Raw genomic sequence first — 20,154 nt, forward strand, 5'->3', positions numbered from 1 at the left:
GACTCTTGATGAATATATCTTTTCTTTTATGTACACTGAGAGCATTTGAACCAAGACAAATTCCTTGTGTGTCCAATCACACTTGGCTAATAAAGAATTCTAATTCTAATTATGGTATCGTTCAGAGAGATCCAGATCCTAAGGGAATCTGGGAAAGATAAAAGAAAGCTTGTTTTAAAATTGAGGAAATAATAATTCTTTTTCTTTTCTTTTTCCCTAAAAAAAAAAAACAAGTCTGTACTGTATAGGTAGTCCTTGCATTACGGTAACAATTGAGCCCAAAGTTTCGGCTGCTAAGTGAGACAATTAAGTGAGTTTAGTCCCATTTTATGACCTTTCTTGTTACAGCAATGAAGTGAATGTCTGCAGTTGGTAAGTTGGGAACACTATTGTTAATTGAATCTGGCCTCCCCATTGGCTTTGCCCGTCAGAAGGTTGCAAAGTGTGATCATGTGATCCTGGGACACTGGAACCCGCAATGAGTCAGTTGCCAATCATCTGAATTTTGATCACGTGACCACAGAGATGCTGTGGCAGCCGTAAATGGGATAAACGGTCATACGTTGCTTTTTAGTGCCGGTGTAAATTTCAATAGTCACAAAATCAGGGGTGTCAAACTCAAGGTCTGTGGGCCGCATTCGGCCCATGGGGTAGTTAGATCTGGCCCACAGGGCCACCCTGGAAGCAATGAAGGACCAACCCACGGTGCCTCTGCCAACGAAAACAGAGCTCCGAAGGGCCGCAGGAGGCTGTCACAGCTGAAAACGGAGCTTGCGAACCCGTTTTTGCTGGCAGAGCACCCGGGCTATCACAGTTGCCCCTGACAGGAGTGATGCCAAGCTGGCCACGCACCCCTGGCCATGCCCCCCAGCCCCTTCACAAGGTCAAACACAACCCTGATGCGACCCTCAATGAAATCGACTTTGACATGCCTGCACTAAATGAACTGTTATAAGTTGAGGACTACCTGTACAAGACTCCACCAGGCAACTGCAGTTTATAACTGTGGCAGACAAGGTCATAACAGCTGCCTTTTAACAACCATCTTATTAGCAATGGAAATTCTGGTCCCAATGGTCGTCATAAGTTGAGGACTCCCTGCAAAAAATAAAATAAACAACTTGCAGGCTTCGTTTCTATCTCTGGGACCCGCATTTAGGTAATGTTTCATGTATTTATTTATTTATGAACATTTGTATGGCTGCCCACTAAAATCACTAGGTAAAGCCATCTAGTAACTCTAAGCGGCTTACAAAAATTAAAAGCAAATATACCAAAACACAAAAAGCAATGAGCCGCCCCCCAAATAGACTAGGAGTTTTCTAACTTTTTTCAGCTCACAGAATTTGTTAGTTAAACATATGTTGAAAGGCTGAAAAATGCCTTTCTTTTGAGGATTCGATTTTCCTGCTGGGAGGGCTCCAGTGCAAGGACACAGGCAGAGACAACTGCTTGGAAGCGGGTTCCTTTTATTTTTCAGGAAGGCAAGAGATAGCAAGAAGTCTGCGTTCCTGGGGCTAGCTAGCTAACCTTGAATGGTGAATTCCTGGTTCTTTATACCTTTTTTCCTCCCTTTGTGTGTGAATGTTCATTTAATATTTAATGTTTAATGTTTAGATATTAAAAAATCCTGTCAGAGTTTAATTTTCGCCAGAAGGCATACTTAGCGAGTGTGGAAAATAACTCATGGGTGGCTTGATTGCCCTATCGGTTCTTTCTTAAACTCTTACCTTTATAATGGTTTTTCTATTTGTTTCCTGGCAATCTCCTGTCTGTTTCCTATGTAATTTATTCTGTGTCTTTTGTTTGTTTGTCTTGCTGATTGGGCCTGTTTTCTTTTCCTAGCTTTCTGAATTACTTGGCTTTTGTCTAGGGGGCTCCTTTCAATACTTTTTTATTAAATTTCTTTTCCTATGCAAGTTTGTTTTTATGGCTAGCCTGATGTTCCCCTCGCATTTTTCCTGCTTGGGTGTCACCACTGTCCTGGTGAAGTTCCCTTTCCACACATAAATTGCTATAATCCACGATCAAGAAATAAAGCTCTAATGATAGAAAATCGGCTGTGAAGCTGTAACTTTTTTTTTTTTTAATGCTTACTCTTTCAAGGAAATCCATCAAGGTCTTATGGAACTCTAGAATCCCTGGAACGCAGTTCGAAAAACCTTCTTCCAGATGGTACCTTGCAAAATCCAATGGAATTTAGTCCTAAATAAATATGTGATTGAAGCTTGCAAATGGCTGAGCCAACTTAAACGAACTTTATTCTTTGTGGCGACTTGGCCTATTACAGGACCCCCAAAATACCAGCTTCAGCTCAAATTAATATTCGCACTAAAGAGACTGGATTATTTGCAAGAATTGGTACGTTTTTACATCTCCCTCCCCGAAGCCCATTTTGATGTCTTTGCAGAAAAGAACGCCTTCCTTGCAATTTAATACCTTCACCGCGGGATGCTGCACCTTTAAATAAACTGCTACAAGCCAAGAATGCAAGAAAGTTCAAGTAAGGGTCAGAGCAGCTCATCTCTGCTTGAAAAATCTGGTTATTTATTAATCATATTTAAAGTTTAATGTCACACAGACAGCTTCCCTCCTGGGTAAGCCTCAGTACTGCTGGATCCTTGTTTTTAAGGCTTTCTGAAGCAGCTCAGGCTCAGGAACGCTCCTGACCTGTTCTACCTGCTGGTGTGTTTTGCAGAACTTCTACTTTGAATGTGGGGCAGGAGATCAGAGGTTATTCTTGAGAGTCTGTCGTATACCTTTATGGACTCCGACACAAGACTGAGAGCTAGTATCATGCAGCAGATGCAGTACAGGCAATCCTCAAATTACAACAGTTCATTTAGTAACTGTTCCAAGTTACAATGGCACTGAAAAAAGTGACTTACGACCGTTTTTCGCACTCACAATCCTTGCAGCATCCTCACGGGCAAAATTCAGATGCTTGGGAACTGGCTCCTATTTATGATTGTTGTTCCAGCATCATTTAATCCTCTTTTGTGACCTTCTGATAAGCAAAGTCAGTGGGGAAGCCACATTCACTGACACAACCATGTTATTAACTTCCGCTTATGTCCTTTGACTGTTAGTAGTTCCGATTCTTTTGTAGAGAATTTAAGCTCGCAATAAATCTTTATGCCCCTTTGAACCGGCTGGATCTCCTGATTTCGGCGGTGTTTTGTCACTCCCTATTTTTAATCAAATCTTGCCCCTCACTGCAAGAAATAGGCTGCCAACCTTGTGTAACTTTTCCTGATTCTCTGCCCTCCAATAATTGGACAGCAACTCCCATCATCCAATACAGGACGATGGGCTGCAATGACCCTCAGGTAATAAAGGTAGTAGTCCTTGACTAACAACTGACCGCTTAGCAACCATTCAAAGTTGCAATGAATCCAAAAAAGGTATTTATGATCCAGATTTGAAGTTCCAACAGCTGGCCCCCTGTAGTCACCTGAGTGCATTTTGGGCATTCAACAACCAGCCCATGTTTATGGTCGTTTGCAATGTCCCAGTCACATGACTGCAATTTTCAACTTTGAGGGGTCTTTGGTGTGGAGCCAGACATTTCATTACCCAAACTAGGTAACTTCATCAGTGCTAGAAGGGAGTGGGGTTGGCTCTCTTTTCTCTTTTATTGATTTACACCTTTTTTTTTCTCAGAAACGGGTGTTTACAAGGGGTCTTTGATGCTCTCTGAGCTTGGTTTGTTTTCTTGCAGTTCATTTCTGTTACAGTTTCATTACTAGATATTTAGACACTTAAAGACCTTTCATTGCTAGTATTGATGATGTTACCTAGTTTGGGTAATGAAACGTCTGCAAAAAAACAACCAAGCCAGCACCAAGGACCCCTCATATCAACCCTGAACTACAAATATTCTCCATTAAGGGCATTTACTTCTGTCTCCAGCAAAACAATCCCATTGTGGACAATGGGTTTGCTTAACAACCATGGTGATTTGTTTAACAGCAGCTGCAAAAAAAAAGTCACAAAATTGGGTTGGTCACGTGATGACCCCCTTAACAACTGGCATTAATATGCAATCATAATTCTGGACTCAATTACAGTCATAAGTTGAGTAATACCTGTACTGTTGACTGTCTCACAGGGCAGTTGTAAGTTATGGAGATGACATGTAGAAATAGTTCCAATGCAATTTGAATCCCATACATTTACCAGTACATTCCAATTTACAGTTCTGGCTCTAAATCTAATTCAAGTGCTGCCTTTTAAATTGGTGCGGCAATGAATTAATATATTAATTGCTCTAATTTATCTTTAGATTTCCAGATGAATGAGACTTGAGTATCATTTCAGCTGCATGAATTTTAGTTTAAATGCCTCTCAAGTTACACAAAAATACCTTAGTCAGGAAATGAGGATGACCATCAAGCTTTCCTTAAACGTCCATTTTGCGCCATCTACTGGTCTGCTGGGATTCTGTGGGCCATCAAATAAACATTGTATTTCCTTAGTCCAATGTCACATCTGAATCCTGATCAACTGAACTTTTAATCATGTATATAAACATCTGTAATAATCTGTTTAGTTTCAGAAAGACGTCCTAAATCAGATGAGTTGAAACTGTTTGGAGACACTAGAATGTAACTTACCTGTGACTCACCTGATGAATAATAATGAATATACAACTGATAATTGAGGGACATTAGAAATTACAGCCTAGTAGCAATGGCATGCAATGTATTGAGGCTACAGGTGCTATTCTGATCTCACTTCTGAAATTCCACTTGTTGATAAAAACCAGTTTTCATCCCAGGCATGAAAAAAAAAAGAATGCAAATCATTATTAACATAAACAGGGAAATCAAAGCTAGGATGGGAGACCAAAAGAGCTAGATTGATATGCAAAACAGCACAAGGCATTTAGAGCCACATAATTTGCAGCGCCCCATAATAACGCCTGGATTCCCATTCAACCATGGGTAAGATGGGGTGGTACATGATGACATCACAATGCAAAGTCCTCTTCTTGGGTCTGTCTGTTTGTGGCATCATATGTCTGTAAGGTTTACAGCTTGCATCGTAGCATCTGTTTCACCTGACAAAATCTTCAGACTTTGGGTATGGATGATTTAATTCTTCTTAAAGCAGCATTGTTCAAACTTGACAACTTCAATATTGTTCTGACCCAACCTGTTACCAGCAAGAAAATCTCAAACAAACGCAGCAACTCAAACCTTCACAGCTTTAATCTACAAATAACTTCTTTGTAGATAAAAGATGGCTTGCAGCCAATTAGTCCAACCAGAAAAGCCTGACCAAATTTTTCAGATAAGCCGGAGTCTCTACACATAATGCTGGGTCCTTAGAGCATTTTCGCCTTTTGCAAAGGCAAAAACCTTTTGAAACCAGGCTTATATTCCCCGAAGGGAGAGGCCATTACATTGCATCCTTACTCCCGAGTCACCTGTGCTGCTCCAGCTGTTCTCTTCTACGAAAAATCCTGTGCTCACATGCACGTGGCACAGGCTCCTCGGGAACCTCCTTATCACTGCTGCCAGCTCCCACAATCCCTAAAGGCAGCAGTCCACTCCCTGATGGTCCCGGCCCCTCATCCGAGTCCTTGCTCTCCTCCACCGTCCGCACCTGCTGCCGGCTAACCACAACAAATATATGTGAATTCCATGGAATCCCAGGAAGTCCAAAATCCACACATCTTAAGCAGGGAGTCCTTAGAGTTCTCTGAGCTTGGTTGATTTCTTTTGAGACATTTCATTACCAAAGCAGGTAACATCACCAGTGTATTTTCATTACCTAGTTTGGTAATGAAACATCTGCAAGAAAATAACCAAGCTGAGAGAGCACCAAGGGCCTCTCATTTTAACCCTGAGCTACAAATATTCTCCTCTATCGATGACACATCTTAAAGTTGTCAAGTTTGGAAATAAGGACTGAGTGAGTGTTCACTCTACCTATACCAGGCATTCTGTGAGTTATCCATCCACAAATCCCATCATGTCACTTTAATATATTTGAAGTTCCATTGCCATACAGGTATTTACTTGTGATAACCTGATCCATCATATCGGTATCCTTTGACTTACGATCACAATGGAGCCCCTAATTTTTCATGCTAAGCAAGGTGAATTTTGCTCCACTTTATGACCTTTTTCAGCCACAGTTGTAAAGTGAATCACTGCCATCATTAAGTGAATCATCCAGTCATTAAGCAAATGGGGCTTCTCCCATTGGCTTTGTCGGAAGCTGGCTGGGAAGGTTATAAATGGTGATCACATGGACATGGGAAAGATAAACTGTCATAAATACATGTCAGTTGCCAAGAGGCCAGAATTGGATTACATGACTAAGGGGATGTTGCAATGGTCATTAAGTGTGAAAAAGGCCTTAAGTCATCTTTTTCAGTGCAGTTGAATGGTCATTAAATGAACGGTTTTAAGTCAAGGACTATCTGTAGTTCCTTCCTCATTTGACTGTCAGATATCCTGATTGGAAGTCATTTCTCTTGGCATGGTGCTTGTGAGGTCTGGATGAACCCTTTACATTAAAAAAATTAGAGTAGTTTCTGGCTCGTGTTTGGTGGCATCGCCAGTGACAAATTACAAAGTGACATTTATGCAGCCCTAGTTTGTAATGGAAGGTAAGAAAATATTCTGCTATCATTACAGTATAAATTGATTGAATGTGGGTAACAAGCCAGGTGCTGAATCATCAGGGTGGATTAATCAGAAGTTTGGAAACAGATTACAGATTTTCATTCTGCTCCGTTGATGAGCTTGACAATCTGCCTTTTCTTGGTAGATACCAGTCTAATTTAATTATACTGATGGCTATCCAACGTTTCAATAAGGCTTACAATATTAGCGTCCTAAAAATAGCCCCCAAATATATTTTGTTACATTTATAAAAGGATTTCCAAAGGACACAGCAAAAGTCTAAGTAATGAATTTATACTGACCTATTCGTGAAATATGTTCTATGCTGCTTTTCAGCAAAGACTGCAAAGCAGCAGATGGAATTAAGAGACTAACATAAAAAAATAAATGCATTGTCAATCGATCACAAAATTGAATAAGCAGAACCAAAAACTAGCAAAAGATGCAGATCAATTACCAGATTAAAATCAGATAATGGACAGGCTAGAATATCTTCAACACTAAATCAATCAACTAAATTTGCCTGGTGCTGGAAAGTCAGCATATTTGAGGTTAGGGTTAGTTCAAAATGATATTTCAGATATGGATTATCAGTTTTATAACACCTTAGAAGAGTTTCCATGGTGAAGACAAAGGCTTAGTTCATATTCATATTAGTTCATCCCTATACCATGATGATTTGACACTGCATCCACGATGGCTTGGTTTTATGCATGGACTAGATTAATATAATTGTATAGACAACATAAACTATGATTAAATTACTGGCTTAGCCTTATGTGATTATTACCAACACTCAGACTAGACTTGTGTAGGAGATTGTGCTCTTTCAAAAACTAGGTTTCATGCAGTTCATAATAAAGAGAAACAACATGTAGTACTGGGCCTGAAAATGTCGGATGGAAAGGAGCTATTTAACGTGAAGTAAGATTCAATGACTATATCCAGTCTCACTTGGCAATTTGTATGCCTATTGACAATAATATCTGTATAGGATGTTAACAGAAGATTCTGAAATCTGCTAAGGAACTTTTACGCATATAACAGCAGTATTCAGTTGTGTGCCTTCTAATGACAAAATTACTATAGATTATGTTGGTTGTGTGAATCAGGAGTAAATTAGAAATACAAATGAGATGAAGGGAGTATATGTAATTATACCAATGTTACAGTATACTTTGCTGTTGTTTCTAGATTTAAGAACTAATGGTTCTCCCATAGCCATCTGATGAATTGGAGCAATTGCAATTTAATTTCTGTTTACTAGCACCTTGTGAAAGTCAGACAGGATTTGGATTAGGGGCCTAAAACTATTAAAATCATGTAGTCTGATACTACAGTATGAATATGAATTATTTTATCTGTCAAACATCTAGTGTTGTCATTCTCATGTCTTGCTACTACTAACACTTATTTTTTAATACTACTAACTTATTTTTTAAAGTATCATGGGTACAGATGAGAATGCTTGGAAGAAACTGTATCTAAGAAACCTCAAAAATCTCCTGTCGGTAGAGGCTGACACCACAAACCATCCATAATCCACCAATAATCTCTCACCTTGGATTTTCAGCCACATTAACCTCTAGGGTTAACCATTAAAAATGGGAGAAAATCCATGTGTGTTACAGCCTATTTGGTCCTCACTTAGCCTCCCTTGCATTCTCCCCGACAAACATTCAGTTGAAATGCTTCCTGAACTACCCCACCAAAACAAGTTATTGCAGAGTCAGTCAAGTCCTCCTTCATGACAGCTTGAGTGTTGAATTTATACAATTTGTACAGTGTTTTATTGACACAACTGAGGGAAAAAAGGGAAAGAAAATATTCAATGTGGATAGACAGGATTAAAAAAAGTAATAAAATAGCCTTTAACAAACTATATGCTACTATGGGAAACAGGCCAAATGTCTATGTGGTCACCTGGATTTGAATTTCATGCCTATCTGACCTTCTCTTTAGAATTTTACAAATGTATGTTCCTTGCCCTGGTTGTTATTACTGTTATGCAAATTTTCAAAAGAAAGCTCTTAAAAATAGGGAAACAAGTTATGAAGAAAGAAAATTTACAAAGAAACAAAATTCAACGCCTAGATCTACAACTTCGTCATGACGCCGAAAGGTGCGGCAGCTAGCAATCACGCATCGAACAGAGTAGGACGAAGCATTCAGGCATGCCTAGCGTATGCATTTCTATCGCGCACTCGTAATCGTATCATCACGTACAATTTTTACAAAAAGTATAGCATACTGCTGGAAAACCAGTTTATTCCTACTTTATTATTTTATGCATTTTTCATGTATAAAAAGTGTACCTGCTTTGTATATGCCACCCCCTACTTTTGGGCTTGAAAATTTTGGAAAAAAGGGGTGGCTTATACATGGGGAAATACGGTATGTTCCTTGCCCTGGTTGTTATTACTGTTATGCAAATTTTCAAAAGAAAGGTCTTAAAAATGGGGAAATAGGAGGAGAGAATATTACAGATATTCACTGCCTTGAATTATTTAGAAAAAATAAATAAAGGCAGAATAAAAATAAAAAACCCTGTAAATTATTGATATCAACTTGTATCCAACAGGGGGCATCAATGTCCATCCAATAACTAGAACCAAAATGTTTGCAAAGAATGCAGATTTCTCTTTTTAAAAAAGTTATGTGCAACCGGAAATCCCAAACTGAATTATCTCCCAATTAGAAAAGCCAAAATTATTTAATCTGTAAAAGGCAACTGCACTCCATAGATTTAAATATGTTTGGTGATCAGGATTTCGGCATACATGGGTAAAACATTCACACACCAGTTTGCTGCTTCGGACAACTCGCTGAAATGCTAACCCAGTATTAAAATTTCAGTTGATCTTCACAGAAAAAAGGCATTTACTGGCATGTGAAACCTAGATTAAGAATAAAAGCATTCTATCAGAAAATGATACAAAACGAGCAGTCTTTTATTATTCCAAATGTATTTAAATTCAGGGTATACCAAATATTTCGTAATTATGTACAAAAGCCCAGGTGAGAATTTCATCTCTCTCTAAATGGTGAATCAATTCATAACCCAGTATGTATCTAAACCCAGGCAACCAGTTGAATCATGGTTGAGTTACTCATGTTTTAACATGCTCTATGAACATGTTTATGCTGAACAGATTACTCAGAGTGATTAATCCATGTCACCAACTCCTCCTCCATAAATATGGCATTCGATGCAGTCTAGTTTTCCCAATTATTTGCTGCCATTTCATAGTTCAATTTCTCATGATTTATCTTTGCAGAAAAACACAATATCAACCCAACCAAATGAGAGTCAGTGGCAAGGTAAAAGATGCCCCTATCTTTACACACGGAGAGAATACATTTGGGGTGGGGGAGAGAGAGTAGGGGAAGGCAGTAATGATTATATTTTCCCTGAAGGACAAATATTTCTAGAAGTAGTTCCTTATAAAGAAGTAAGATTTCACAATACTAAATTTTCAGAAATTATGAAAAAGAAAATCCAGCTTTCCCTGTTTTAAGCTTCCTCAAAGTCAGAGAACCAGAGAAATCTTGCGTAGGGTTATCGCATTCAGACCAATCAATGTTTTCCCAGCAACGTCACTCCTACGCTACCCACACTGAATGCTTTCCCAGTCAAAACAGATTCAGAATGACTTGGGAGATTCAATGTTATGGGAATGGGGAACTTTGATTTCTCCACAGCCAAGAAACAATCAGGTATATTTAACCGGGAGCTTGTTATTAGAAGAGCTTATAATTGAATAAAACTGTATTAGCTGTGGCCAATCCATGAGTGACTTGTGGCCAGTCACATTCTCTCAGTCAAACCTATCTCACAGAATTGAAGTTTGAAAAAAGTAAAGTGATATGGACACTACCTCGAGTCTACCGTAGAAGAAAGCCACAACACAGATTTAACATGTAAATAAACTGAACAAATGCAGAGCTGATATGTTTGACACCTATCCCCTAAGTAATAAAGGGTGCCTTTATAAGGAACCACTTCTGGTAATGGGTTCCTACTGGTCCTTCAGGGAAAATATAATCATTATGGCCTCTTTCTTTTTTTCAACGCATTCTCTCAGTGTGTAAAGGTAAGGATATCTTTTGTCTGTCTGATGTGTTGAGTATCTAATGCCCCTCAGTTCAGATTGGTCCTTGATTTGTTTTGCAAAGTTGCATGGAATTTGAGGCAATGTAAAGGTCCTTTCACTACAAGTTAGGGAAGAAAAAAAAAGTAATCAAACAAGACAAACAAGGTTCCCACCAGGGTATGAGCAGTCTGCTTTTACCCATCAGCCTCTGAGTCACTCTCTTCAGTTTTCTGCGGTAGCCTTTTAATGCTAATGATTAAATCAACACTAAGCAACTGAGCTGCACACTGAAGCACAGAAGCTACTAAGTGGTATTTACAAGAAATTGATTCTAGAAGCCTTTGATTTGGCAGAAGCTGCTGATTGCTTTTGAGGGCATTGGTAACTTGAAGACAAAGCTGAGGAAAGGCATTCTTTTTCTGTGTCATGCAGAGTGCTTTTGGAATACTTAGCAATACATCAGCAAGTACAGAACAAATGATGGATGTATTTGATGACTGGCATTGTTTTGCATAGTTAGATAGATAGTAATGTAACAGGATTTCAAAGAGCCCTCCTACTGGCAGAACTGATCCCAGTTCTATGCAAGAGTCAGCGTAATTCTGATTACCCCTTTGATCGTTCTCCTCATATTTAAGCAGCCTGGCACAAGTGGCAGTACTAATTTGCAGCTGTACACTTTTATTGACTGTATTAAAAGCAGCGTGATTATCTTCAAGAAGTTCATTCTCGGTCATTTGCAACCTTTCTTTTTGAAATCTGGGTTTTAAAGAAGCTGTTTGACAGCCAACTAAGTCATCATCCTTTTTCTGGAATAATGAGCTCTTACTACCATGCATCAAACCAACAGAAGGCGTGACTACGGTTGAAGAATTGTAACTGGATGAATGCAGTAAATTTTCATCTACTGTAGAAAAAGATGCAGGGTGTTTCTCCAGGTTAAGCCCACAAGGTGTAAGATGCTTGATGTTGGTTTGAAGTTTTCTCCAATCATTGTGTTCCTGAAATAACAGCTGATGGGGAGATGGATGTTGCTGAGTTTTATTCAGAAGAGGATGATTTTCCAATTCTGAGGCACAGTTCTGAGGCAGATGAATTGCTGTAAACATTTGTTGTAGCATTTTGAATGCTTCACGAAAAGCAGAAGCGTGTTGCTCCGTAACTCCTTGTACTGGTCCACAGAGAATCACACAATAAAGCTGAATGGTAGAGGTTTTTGCAAAGCCAATGTGAACAAATCTTTTGGTTCCAAGGTGGAAGGGCTGGCAAAATTTGGCTACAGCTGTTTGAGTGATTTCACGGTTAACATTATCCAAAGATGGTTTGAAAGTTGAAATTCCAGTAACCTTGCAAATAAGAGAGATTTCCTCTGTTAACAAGCAATCTACAATAGATATGCCATTATTTTTGGCAAAGTGATGAACAATGTCATGCTGTTTTACACCAGATAGTATTACTTTGATGTCATTGTCTTGCATGTGCTGTAAAAGTGTTTCCGTTCTTTTTGTAATCCAGGTTTCTGATGCCTTGAATTGACCCTTAGCAGTTATGACAACTTCTATACCCAACTCAGATACAGAGGAGTGAATAGGTTCTGTTATTATTATAAATTTTTTATCACCATCTGCAGGACTGTATATGGCAAAGTCTCTGTGAAGTAATAAGCCATCTAGGATCCTGGAATCTGAAAAAGGAAGGCCTGTCACAGTGGTATGCAGTTCTGTAAAACATTCATTCACCAAGCATAATGCCTCATTCTGGTTTTTACCCGCTGTAACTTTGAAGTAGAAATCACATGTCAAATGAGTTAGGAACATTTGTCTGTTACTTCCTACTTTCCCACAAAAATAAGGTTCTAACACTAACTCCATATTCCGTCTTATATCTGAATCAGAAGCAGAAAAGATTGACCAAAAATGTTTCTTAAGGTCCTGTGTCATTATATAGTCCAGGATGTTTGTTTGGATCTTCACAAGAAACTGGGAAATGTGTTTCAAACTGCAATATTTCCCTTGATCTCTTTTATGAAGTTTTTCAAACTGTTGTAGTAAATCAGAGAGTAGAATGATAAAGGTTTTAGCGCCATCTCCAAACAAATTGCAGTGTGTAGAAATGCATGCTATCATAATTCTGTCAAAACCAAAGAAGAAACCAATTGTTAACTTAAAAAAAAACTGTTTATTTCAAACATCTGAAGTATCTTAACTCTCTCCAATTTCTGCCCAAAAGACAGTTCTTGACAAGACCCACGTATATCTATAAAAGACTGCTAAACACAATTATCTTGTTTACATATGAATCTTCATGCTATAATTTCATGCACAAGCTGAAATGAATCATTTTAAGCATATATGCCTTTGAAAAGATTGATTTGTTTGGATCTAGCAGAGGCTATACAGAAAAACAGATCTTGGGGAGTTGTTGAATAATTAAGTAAGAATTTAAATATAAGATTTTATTCAAGGCAGCAGAGGGGGATTGGGAAAGCAGGGAATCAAATATTTGGCAACAATCATTAGCATTTCTGGACAGCATGATTTCCTAGATTGCTTTAGTTTACCAATATATGCAGCCCAAAGTCTGCTCTGATTGGAAAAAATAATAGCAACAATGCCAATACTGCAAAATCCTCAATCAAATATATAATGTACAAGAGGGTCTTCGTGTTCCAGTTGCAGGCAGTTTCAGGTCTTTGAATAACTTCAAAGATGCTAGTGTGGTAAATTCAGGTTTTTTTTTACTATAATACATTAATGTTATTCATATTTGAATGCTATCTAAAGTCCCATGGAATTAAGCAACTAAAAATTATATTATATTAAGAAAATAAATAAACAATATTATATAGTTTGACACTTTTTAAAGAAAATATTTTCTATATTAGCCCAGAGCCGTTTGATAGAAAGCATGTAAATTTAATAAATAAATACCCACATACATTTGGAGTCTTTTGCTTTAGTTAAAGATGACTAAGAAAAAATAGCAAGTGCTTATAAAGCGTGAAATTATAGGTAATAGCTACACCTTCCTCCATGAGAAAGGAAGAAGTCAACTTCTGCCTTGTAAGTAGAGATGTTGAAATTACTTTCGTGTCAGCTCAATCTGTAGAGCTGGGTCATATGTGACAACAATGTCCAATTCATATTGGGATACATTTTTGCTAATCTCGAAGGAGGCAAATACTATCTGTAAAACATCTTATAGGCATTTTCTTTATATGCCGCCGATTTCGTTCATTTATAATTTCTATTCCACATACTTTCCCATTCTTTCAAATTTAGGTTGTGTCCGATATTTTGGGCCCAGGTTATCATGCATCTTTTAACAATCTCTTCTTCCAAGTCTACTTCCAGCAAATATTTATAGATTTTTGCAATTTTTTTTTAATCTGGGCCTAGTAAAAATTTATCCAGTTGTTGTGGTTTCAAATATATTCCAAAATCTCTACTCAAATCTAAGTTATTTGGAAGAATCATTGCTTCCATCGTAGATAGCCAAATTGGGATTTTTATATAATGTATTTTCTTAATTTTAATCCTATTTTGTAATAAAGAGTTCCTAGTTAAACGTCTATGAAAATATTGTTTTCTGGTCTCTGTTTCCCACAAAAAGGCATGCCATCCTCTTTGTAGGTCGTGACCCTCTAAAATTAATATTGTCTTACTTAAATTGATCCATTTTTTTGTCCAGATTAGTGCTGCTGCATTATAACATAACTCCCAATTTGGTAGCCCAAATCCTCCTCTACTTTTTATATCTTGTACTGACTTTATCTTTATTCTAGATTTTTTTATCTAACCAAATGAATTTTATCATAATTTTATTAAGTTCATCAAAAAATACTTTCTTTAATCTAACAGGGATCGTTTGGAATAGATGTTAAGAATTTAGGTAAGATAGACATTTTTATGGCTGCTATCCTTCCCAGTAGTGATAGTTGTCATTTGGCCCATAATTCTAAATCTTTTTTTCTTTGTTGTAATAGTTTATCATAATTATTCTCCTTTACTGTTTTGCAGTGTGCCGTTAGCCATATACCTAAATATTTAATTTTCTTTAATGTTTGCAGTCCCGTTACCCTTTCTAATTCTATTTTTTGTAATTCTGTTAAATTTGTGAACCATTTTATGTTCAATCACATAAACATAAGTTTCATAAAGAATATAGTGTATTTTAATATATACTTAGGTTGCATATTAAAAATGATTCCTATGTGACTGAAAAGAACCCAAGAAGCAGATTCAATTAATAGGAAAACATTTCATTTTAATGGCATGAGACATCTAATCCCAGGTTTGCATCACAGGAGAGGATGTGGTTAGCTAATTCTGGTTCAGAAGTCAGCTGAAACTAAAATAACAACAATACTGCAAAAATCATTTGCCTAGTTTTGGGTTAACTATAATGATTTATAAATCATAGTTGGTGATTGTGTAAGGGAAAGAAAGGCTTGGTTGGGCATCTGCTGACTTTCAGGTGCTACATATTTCAAAGCAGGATGAGGGAAGAGCAATATCCTGAGTTCTGTTTGAACTCTCAACAACTTTCAATGCCACTGGGCATAGTATCCTTCTGGACCATCTCTGGTAGACTGGAATGGGGGACATTATTTTACAGATGCTCTTCTCCTTGAAGGTGCAGTTACAGTTCAAAGGAGGGTTTATCTTCTCCCAAGTTCAGCTCTTGCTTGATGAGATGGCAACTTTCCCAAGGGGGGCTTTTGCAAAGTTACATCTGGTTTGCCAGCAGTGGCCATTCTTGAATCGGGGAGCCTTGCTCACAATCTCTCACATCCTAATTGTCTCCCATTTGTTTTACAGTAGTGAGCTCTATATTGTAGAGTTGTCCATAAAGAACATTTGGAAGTACAAGTAGTCCTCAATTTACGATCACAATTGTTGCTAAGTGGGAATTTGTTAAGTGAGTTTTGCCTCACTTTATGTCCTTCCTTGCCACGGTTGTTAAGTGAATCATTGCACATGTTAGGTTAGTAACATGGTTGTTAAGTGAATCTGGCTTCCCCATTGACTTGGCTTGTCAGAAAGTTGCAAAAGGAGATCATATGATCCTCAGGAACACAGCAACCGTCATAAATATGAACCAGCCGCCAAACATCTGAATCTTAATCCTGTGACTATGGGGATGCTGCACCAGCCATGTGAAAAATGGTTGTAAATCACTTTTTTCAGTGCTGTTCTAACTTTGAGCTGTCGCTAAGTGAATTGTTGTAAGCTGAGACTTTCAAGAAGAGATTGGACTGCCATTTGTCAGAAAAGGCAACGTGCCTACCACCCGTCCTAGTGTTTTTTATTTTTCTTATATGTATCCATTTCATGTATTCATAACTATGTTTATACTTATACCTGTTACCTTATAATCACTTGACAAAATAAATAAATAGGTGACCTACAGAGTCCCTTCCAACTCTGATTATCTGTTATCTGTTGAAGAGTACCTATATTTTCTTTCTGGGGGGTTATAATACCATATTCTATTTCAGGAGGAGACCGTTAGTTTCAGAACTGGACGATCTATCACTGAAACAAGAAAACCAATCAATAAAAAATAAATAAATAAGCCTCGCCGTCTCCTGTTCCCGTAGCTCAGACTCCCACGCGGACCGCAAAGAGAACCTAGGCCAAAAGTTCGTCCCGAAAGCGGCTACCTGGCCGTTGGCGAGTCCACATTCAGGGCCTCCAGCACACGCCGTCCGTCTCGGGAAAGCAGAACTTCCCCCGTGGGGCGGGTGAGCAGAACCTGTCCTCCGTGGGGGCCCAGAGACCCGCGGACGACCCCCGCCAGGGCCGCGGCCTCCTGAGCCAAACGCCCCAACTCCAAGCGCACCGCGGTCGCCATGGCAACCGCGACCCGACCCAGGCGAAACGAGATACCCGCTAGCAATGACGTCACCGCCTTCCGCGCATGTGATTGGCGGGACTCGGAAGCATTCGGCGAAGTTGATTGGTGGAGCTTAAACCGGTTTGTTTTTTTTTTTAATTCGGTTTAATTCGCTGGAACGTGGCTACTCGTGGGTGAAGTCAGGTCACCTGACCCTTTCTCTGGAACAACGTCGTTCGGGGAAAAAGTTTTTGGAGCCCAGTCTTCGAGAATGGCTTCAATAAATATCCTTCAGAACATTGATTCTCCCTTGCCCGTCCTTTCCACGTTCCTCTAACAAAGATATCGGAGAGGACATCTTTTAAAGAAATCCCGAAGTATCCTGAGGCGATTCCCGGAGCAGCACATTTCCCACCCGCCCCCGTGAAATTCAAGCCCTTTTGAGGTTTCGCTGTCTGCACGGGAGGGGGATAGCCAAACACGAGTCTCCGTCCCCATGACAACCAGCAGCGCTCGCGCGCTCCTCACGTCACATCGCACTAGGCTCCTGAGGAACGGTTAACCCCGCCTTCTCCCCCTTCCGATTGGTCGGAGCTTCATAAGGCCATCTCGGCATAGCGCCCACCGATTGGCCAGGAGGGGCTGAGCCGCGAGGAGCGCGGCGCGCCAGAGGGGCTGGAAAGGCGAGGGTAATTAGCATAAACTCATCCTCCCTTCTCATATGGCCTCTCGCGCTGCCCCCTCCTTCCCTCGGTTGCTGCAGCGCGATCCTTCGCCGGCTTCTGCTGGAGCATCCTCGGCTGTCCGGCGCACCTTCGCTGCGGGGAGGCGGTTGGGAGCTGGTGCGAGCCCTGCGGAGGAAGACGAACCTTGACGGGGCCCCCCCCCCACATCTTCTCCTCCCGTTTTTTTGGGGTGGGGGAGAGAAGAAGAAGGGAGAAGAAGAAGGGGGCGCAACCTCATCCTCGAGCAACGGACGCGAATCGCCTTTTCTGCTTGTCCCGTTTGGGCTTTTGGGGGCACATCGGAGACGGGGGTGGGTGGGGGCTTGAGAACCCCCCCACACCTGGTCTTTTCATTCAGTTTTCTCTAGATGTAGGTATTTTAAAGCCTCTGTGCGGGTTTGTTTCCTATCCATTCCTATAAATGCTGGCTTGTTTCCCCCCCACAAAAAAATCAGCTTTGGACTACCTTTCCATCATCCCCAGCCCTCACGGTCAGGAACATGGATGGGATCAATCCGGGGGAGACTCGTGGAATCTAACCTGATGCTTTCCATCGTGGTCAGAGGGCTTGGCCCCACCTGGTTTGAATGACAGCCGTTCTTCTACTTTTTTTGTTTAAAAAAAATTCTCTTTTTTTCTTTCTTTCAGGGTCTTTTAAAGTATTTAGAAAGAAGAAAAGGAAAACACATCCCGATGGATTGCAGCACGTTTCTCATACTGGCTTGACTGGATGTTTTAGTTTCTTAAACTGCCCTGGAATTAAGCCGATTATTTTATCTACCACTCTTGGTGGATGAAGTCACCCTAAAATTAGGTCAGGCACCCTAAAATTTATATAGATATAGATATATATCCTGGCCCAGCCCTACAGACTGTTCAACAGTAAGAAACAAGTGGTACTGTTTCTCGAGGTACATCCATTATTTTGACAGAATATTGGTGGGGTGTTTTTGTGACCAAAAAGGAATTTCGAATCAAATGTGTGGTACACAAAAACAATTAGGATAAAGTGAATGAGCCTTACATTGAAGTTTATGGACATATGCGAAGGCATTTTGAAAGAACGTGGTGGAAGACGTTTCTAGCTTTCTATTTATGCTGTGTAATAAACACTTACAGTGTTCTTATTAGACCAAACTAGGGATCCTTGAAAGCTGTGTTTCTTCAAACTATCCTTTTATTTAGGAAATGTAACAAGAATCTTCTTTATTTTTAAGCAAGCATGAAAAACTGTATTTGACAGTATTCTTCATAGCCTCTGCTAAAACAAAAGTTAGAAACCTGTGCCCTAAATGGCATACTGTAGTTTTGTACAGTATATAATTATACATATTGTTACATACATAGTTTAGACTCGGGTTAGCATGAGTGAAATAGGACAGGTTTGTGGCACAAAATGTTCTTCATGAAAGACAGCGCTCCAGCAAACGCCTTGAAGTTTCCTGACTGCTGTGACTTTTTTATATGTGCCTTTTTTTTGTCTTTATAAAACCTTTTAAGCAATTTTGTACATCTTTGGACCTACAAAAACAGAGCGCTCACAATGTGGACTTTTCTGGGCATTGCTTCCTTTATCTATGTCTACAAAAAATGTGGAGATTTGCTAAGTTATGCCAACAAGGAGGTGCTTATTTCCACAATGGTGTTTTTTTCTCTTGGCTTGATGCTCTCTTATTGGTACCGAGTGTGGGGGCCCCAGCCGCAGAATAAGAAGCAGCCTTATTGTGGAATGTTTTCCAATTTCCTTGCTGCCTTGCCATTCGTTGGCTTTTTCTGGACTAAATCCCACACTGATTCCATGAAGAAACTGCAGCCGAAGACCAGAAAGGTATGCTCTGTTTTAGTTGAACAGTTTAAAAGAGAATACTCTTTTTTTTTTTTAATTTGGGGGTGGACAAAATACATAGGATAGCTGTGAAAACACTGTTACAAATTTGTGTTCCAGAAGGCTTCTCATGAATTTTACGGCAAAATTAAAATTGAAGGAACATCAGATTTTAGATGATTTTACCACTAAAGTAGTGTTCACTTATATAAAATTTAGCTTTGAAAGTTTATCTTGAATGTAAATAATGTGTCACAGTTATATAATTCTAGGATTTTGGACCCCAGCCAATTACTTCAGATTGCTAGGATGAGGGCTACAACTATGGAATAACAGGCACATTCTCTTGCAATTTCAGTTATGTATGCAAAGCAGCTACAGTAATAGACTACCTATTTTAATTCACTTGCAAGTAAGTCCTCTTGGTTGAATGTGTCATAAAGTAATCACATTTTACCTCAGTGTGTTTTCAATTATCATTCAATATCTTGTATCAGTTCAATAAATTATGGTTACATAAACTCTTCATGTGTTTGGATCATTTAGATCAGTTTGGATCTAAATCTAGCCAAGTTTTTACCATTGTGATTTTCTCTAGATCACTTAAGTCCTAGAATGACAATTCTTGGGGGCGGGATTGTTGCTGGGAATTCTAGAAGTTGTCCCAACATATTTGAAGGCAGAAGGATGGAAGAGACAATGTGATTCCCACATTATTTACCTTAACATAAACCTCCCCTCAATCTCTTGGTTTCTAATTTTCAGTATACACTTATGTTTGTTAGTTACGGATGATGGGAATTGCAAGCTGGCCCAACTGATTAGTGCTGGAGAAACAGAAAGTCCCACGTACAGGTGACTTATTAACCACTCATTTAATGACCGTTCGTAATTACAACACTGGTCCTCACCTTTATGGGTATTGCAGCAGTGGTTACCTGTGGTTACATGACCAAAGTTTGGGCACTTGGCAATTGGCATGTATTTACGACGGTTTCAGTGTCCTGAGGTCATATGATTGCTATTTGTGACCT

The 20,154-nt window shown here is 39.3% G+C and overlaps 2 protein-coding genes and 1 long non-coding RNA gene across 3 annotated transcripts in view; 2 read left to right on the forward strand and 1 right to left on the reverse strand.

The window, feature by feature from the left end:
* Positions 1 to 8,626: 8,626 nt before the first annotated feature.
* On the forward strand, positions 8,627 to 9,141 carry LOC148126455 (uncharacterized). Its single transcript, XR_015743299.1, has 2 exons — positions 8,627 to 8,686; positions 9,110 to 9,141. It is a non-coding gene; the product is annotated as an uncharacterized LOC148126455 (long non-coding RNA).
* Positions 9,142 to 9,569: 428 nt separating this feature from the next.
* BBS10 (Bardet-Biedl syndrome 10) lies at positions 9,570 to 16,653 on the reverse strand. The gene is made up of 2 exons (XM_026703649.2): positions 16,398 to 16,653; positions 9,570 to 12,862 (listed from the first exon to the last, which is right to left on the reverse strand). Exons 1-2 carry the CDS (start codon positions 16,586 to 16,588, stop codon positions 10,927 to 10,929), a joined length of 2,127 nt encoding a protein of 708 aa, XP_026559434.2. The 5' UTR covers positions 16,589 to 16,653; the 3' UTR covers positions 9,570 to 10,926.
* A 555-nt stretch (positions 16,654 to 17,208) lies between these two features.
* Positions 17,209 to 20,154, forward strand: part of SQLE (squalene epoxidase) — a 30,686-nt gene continuing 27,740 nt past the window's right edge. Inside the window, exons 1-2 of the mRNA XM_026703654.2 lie at positions 17,209 to 17,665; positions 17,944 to 19,123. Of these exons, the coding sequence (XP_026559439.2) occupies positions 18,839 to 19,123 (285 nt within the window). The 5' untranslated portion in view covers positions 17,209 to 17,665; positions 17,944 to 18,838. The remainder of the gene's footprint in view (positions 17,666 to 17,943; positions 19,124 to 20,154) is intronic.

Source organism: Pseudonaja textilis, chromosome 3 (assembly GCF_049901715.1).
Source record: "Pseudonaja textilis isolate UNSWEBS1 chromosome 3, rPseTex1.2, whole genome shotgun sequence".
In the NCBI taxonomy this organism is placed as follows: Eukaryota; Metazoa; Chordata; class Lepidosauria; order Squamata; family Elapidae; genus Pseudonaja; species Pseudonaja textilis.

Coding starts and splice junctions, on each gene's coding strand:
- BBS10 (XM_026703649.2), bottom strand. CDS start 16,588: ATGGCGACCGCGGTGCGCTTGGAGTTGGGGCGTTTGGCTCAGGAGGCC. Junction 12,863..16,397: donor GTGGACTCGCCAACGGCCAG/GTAGCCGCTTTC, acceptor TGGTTTTGACAG/AATTATGATAGCATGCATTT.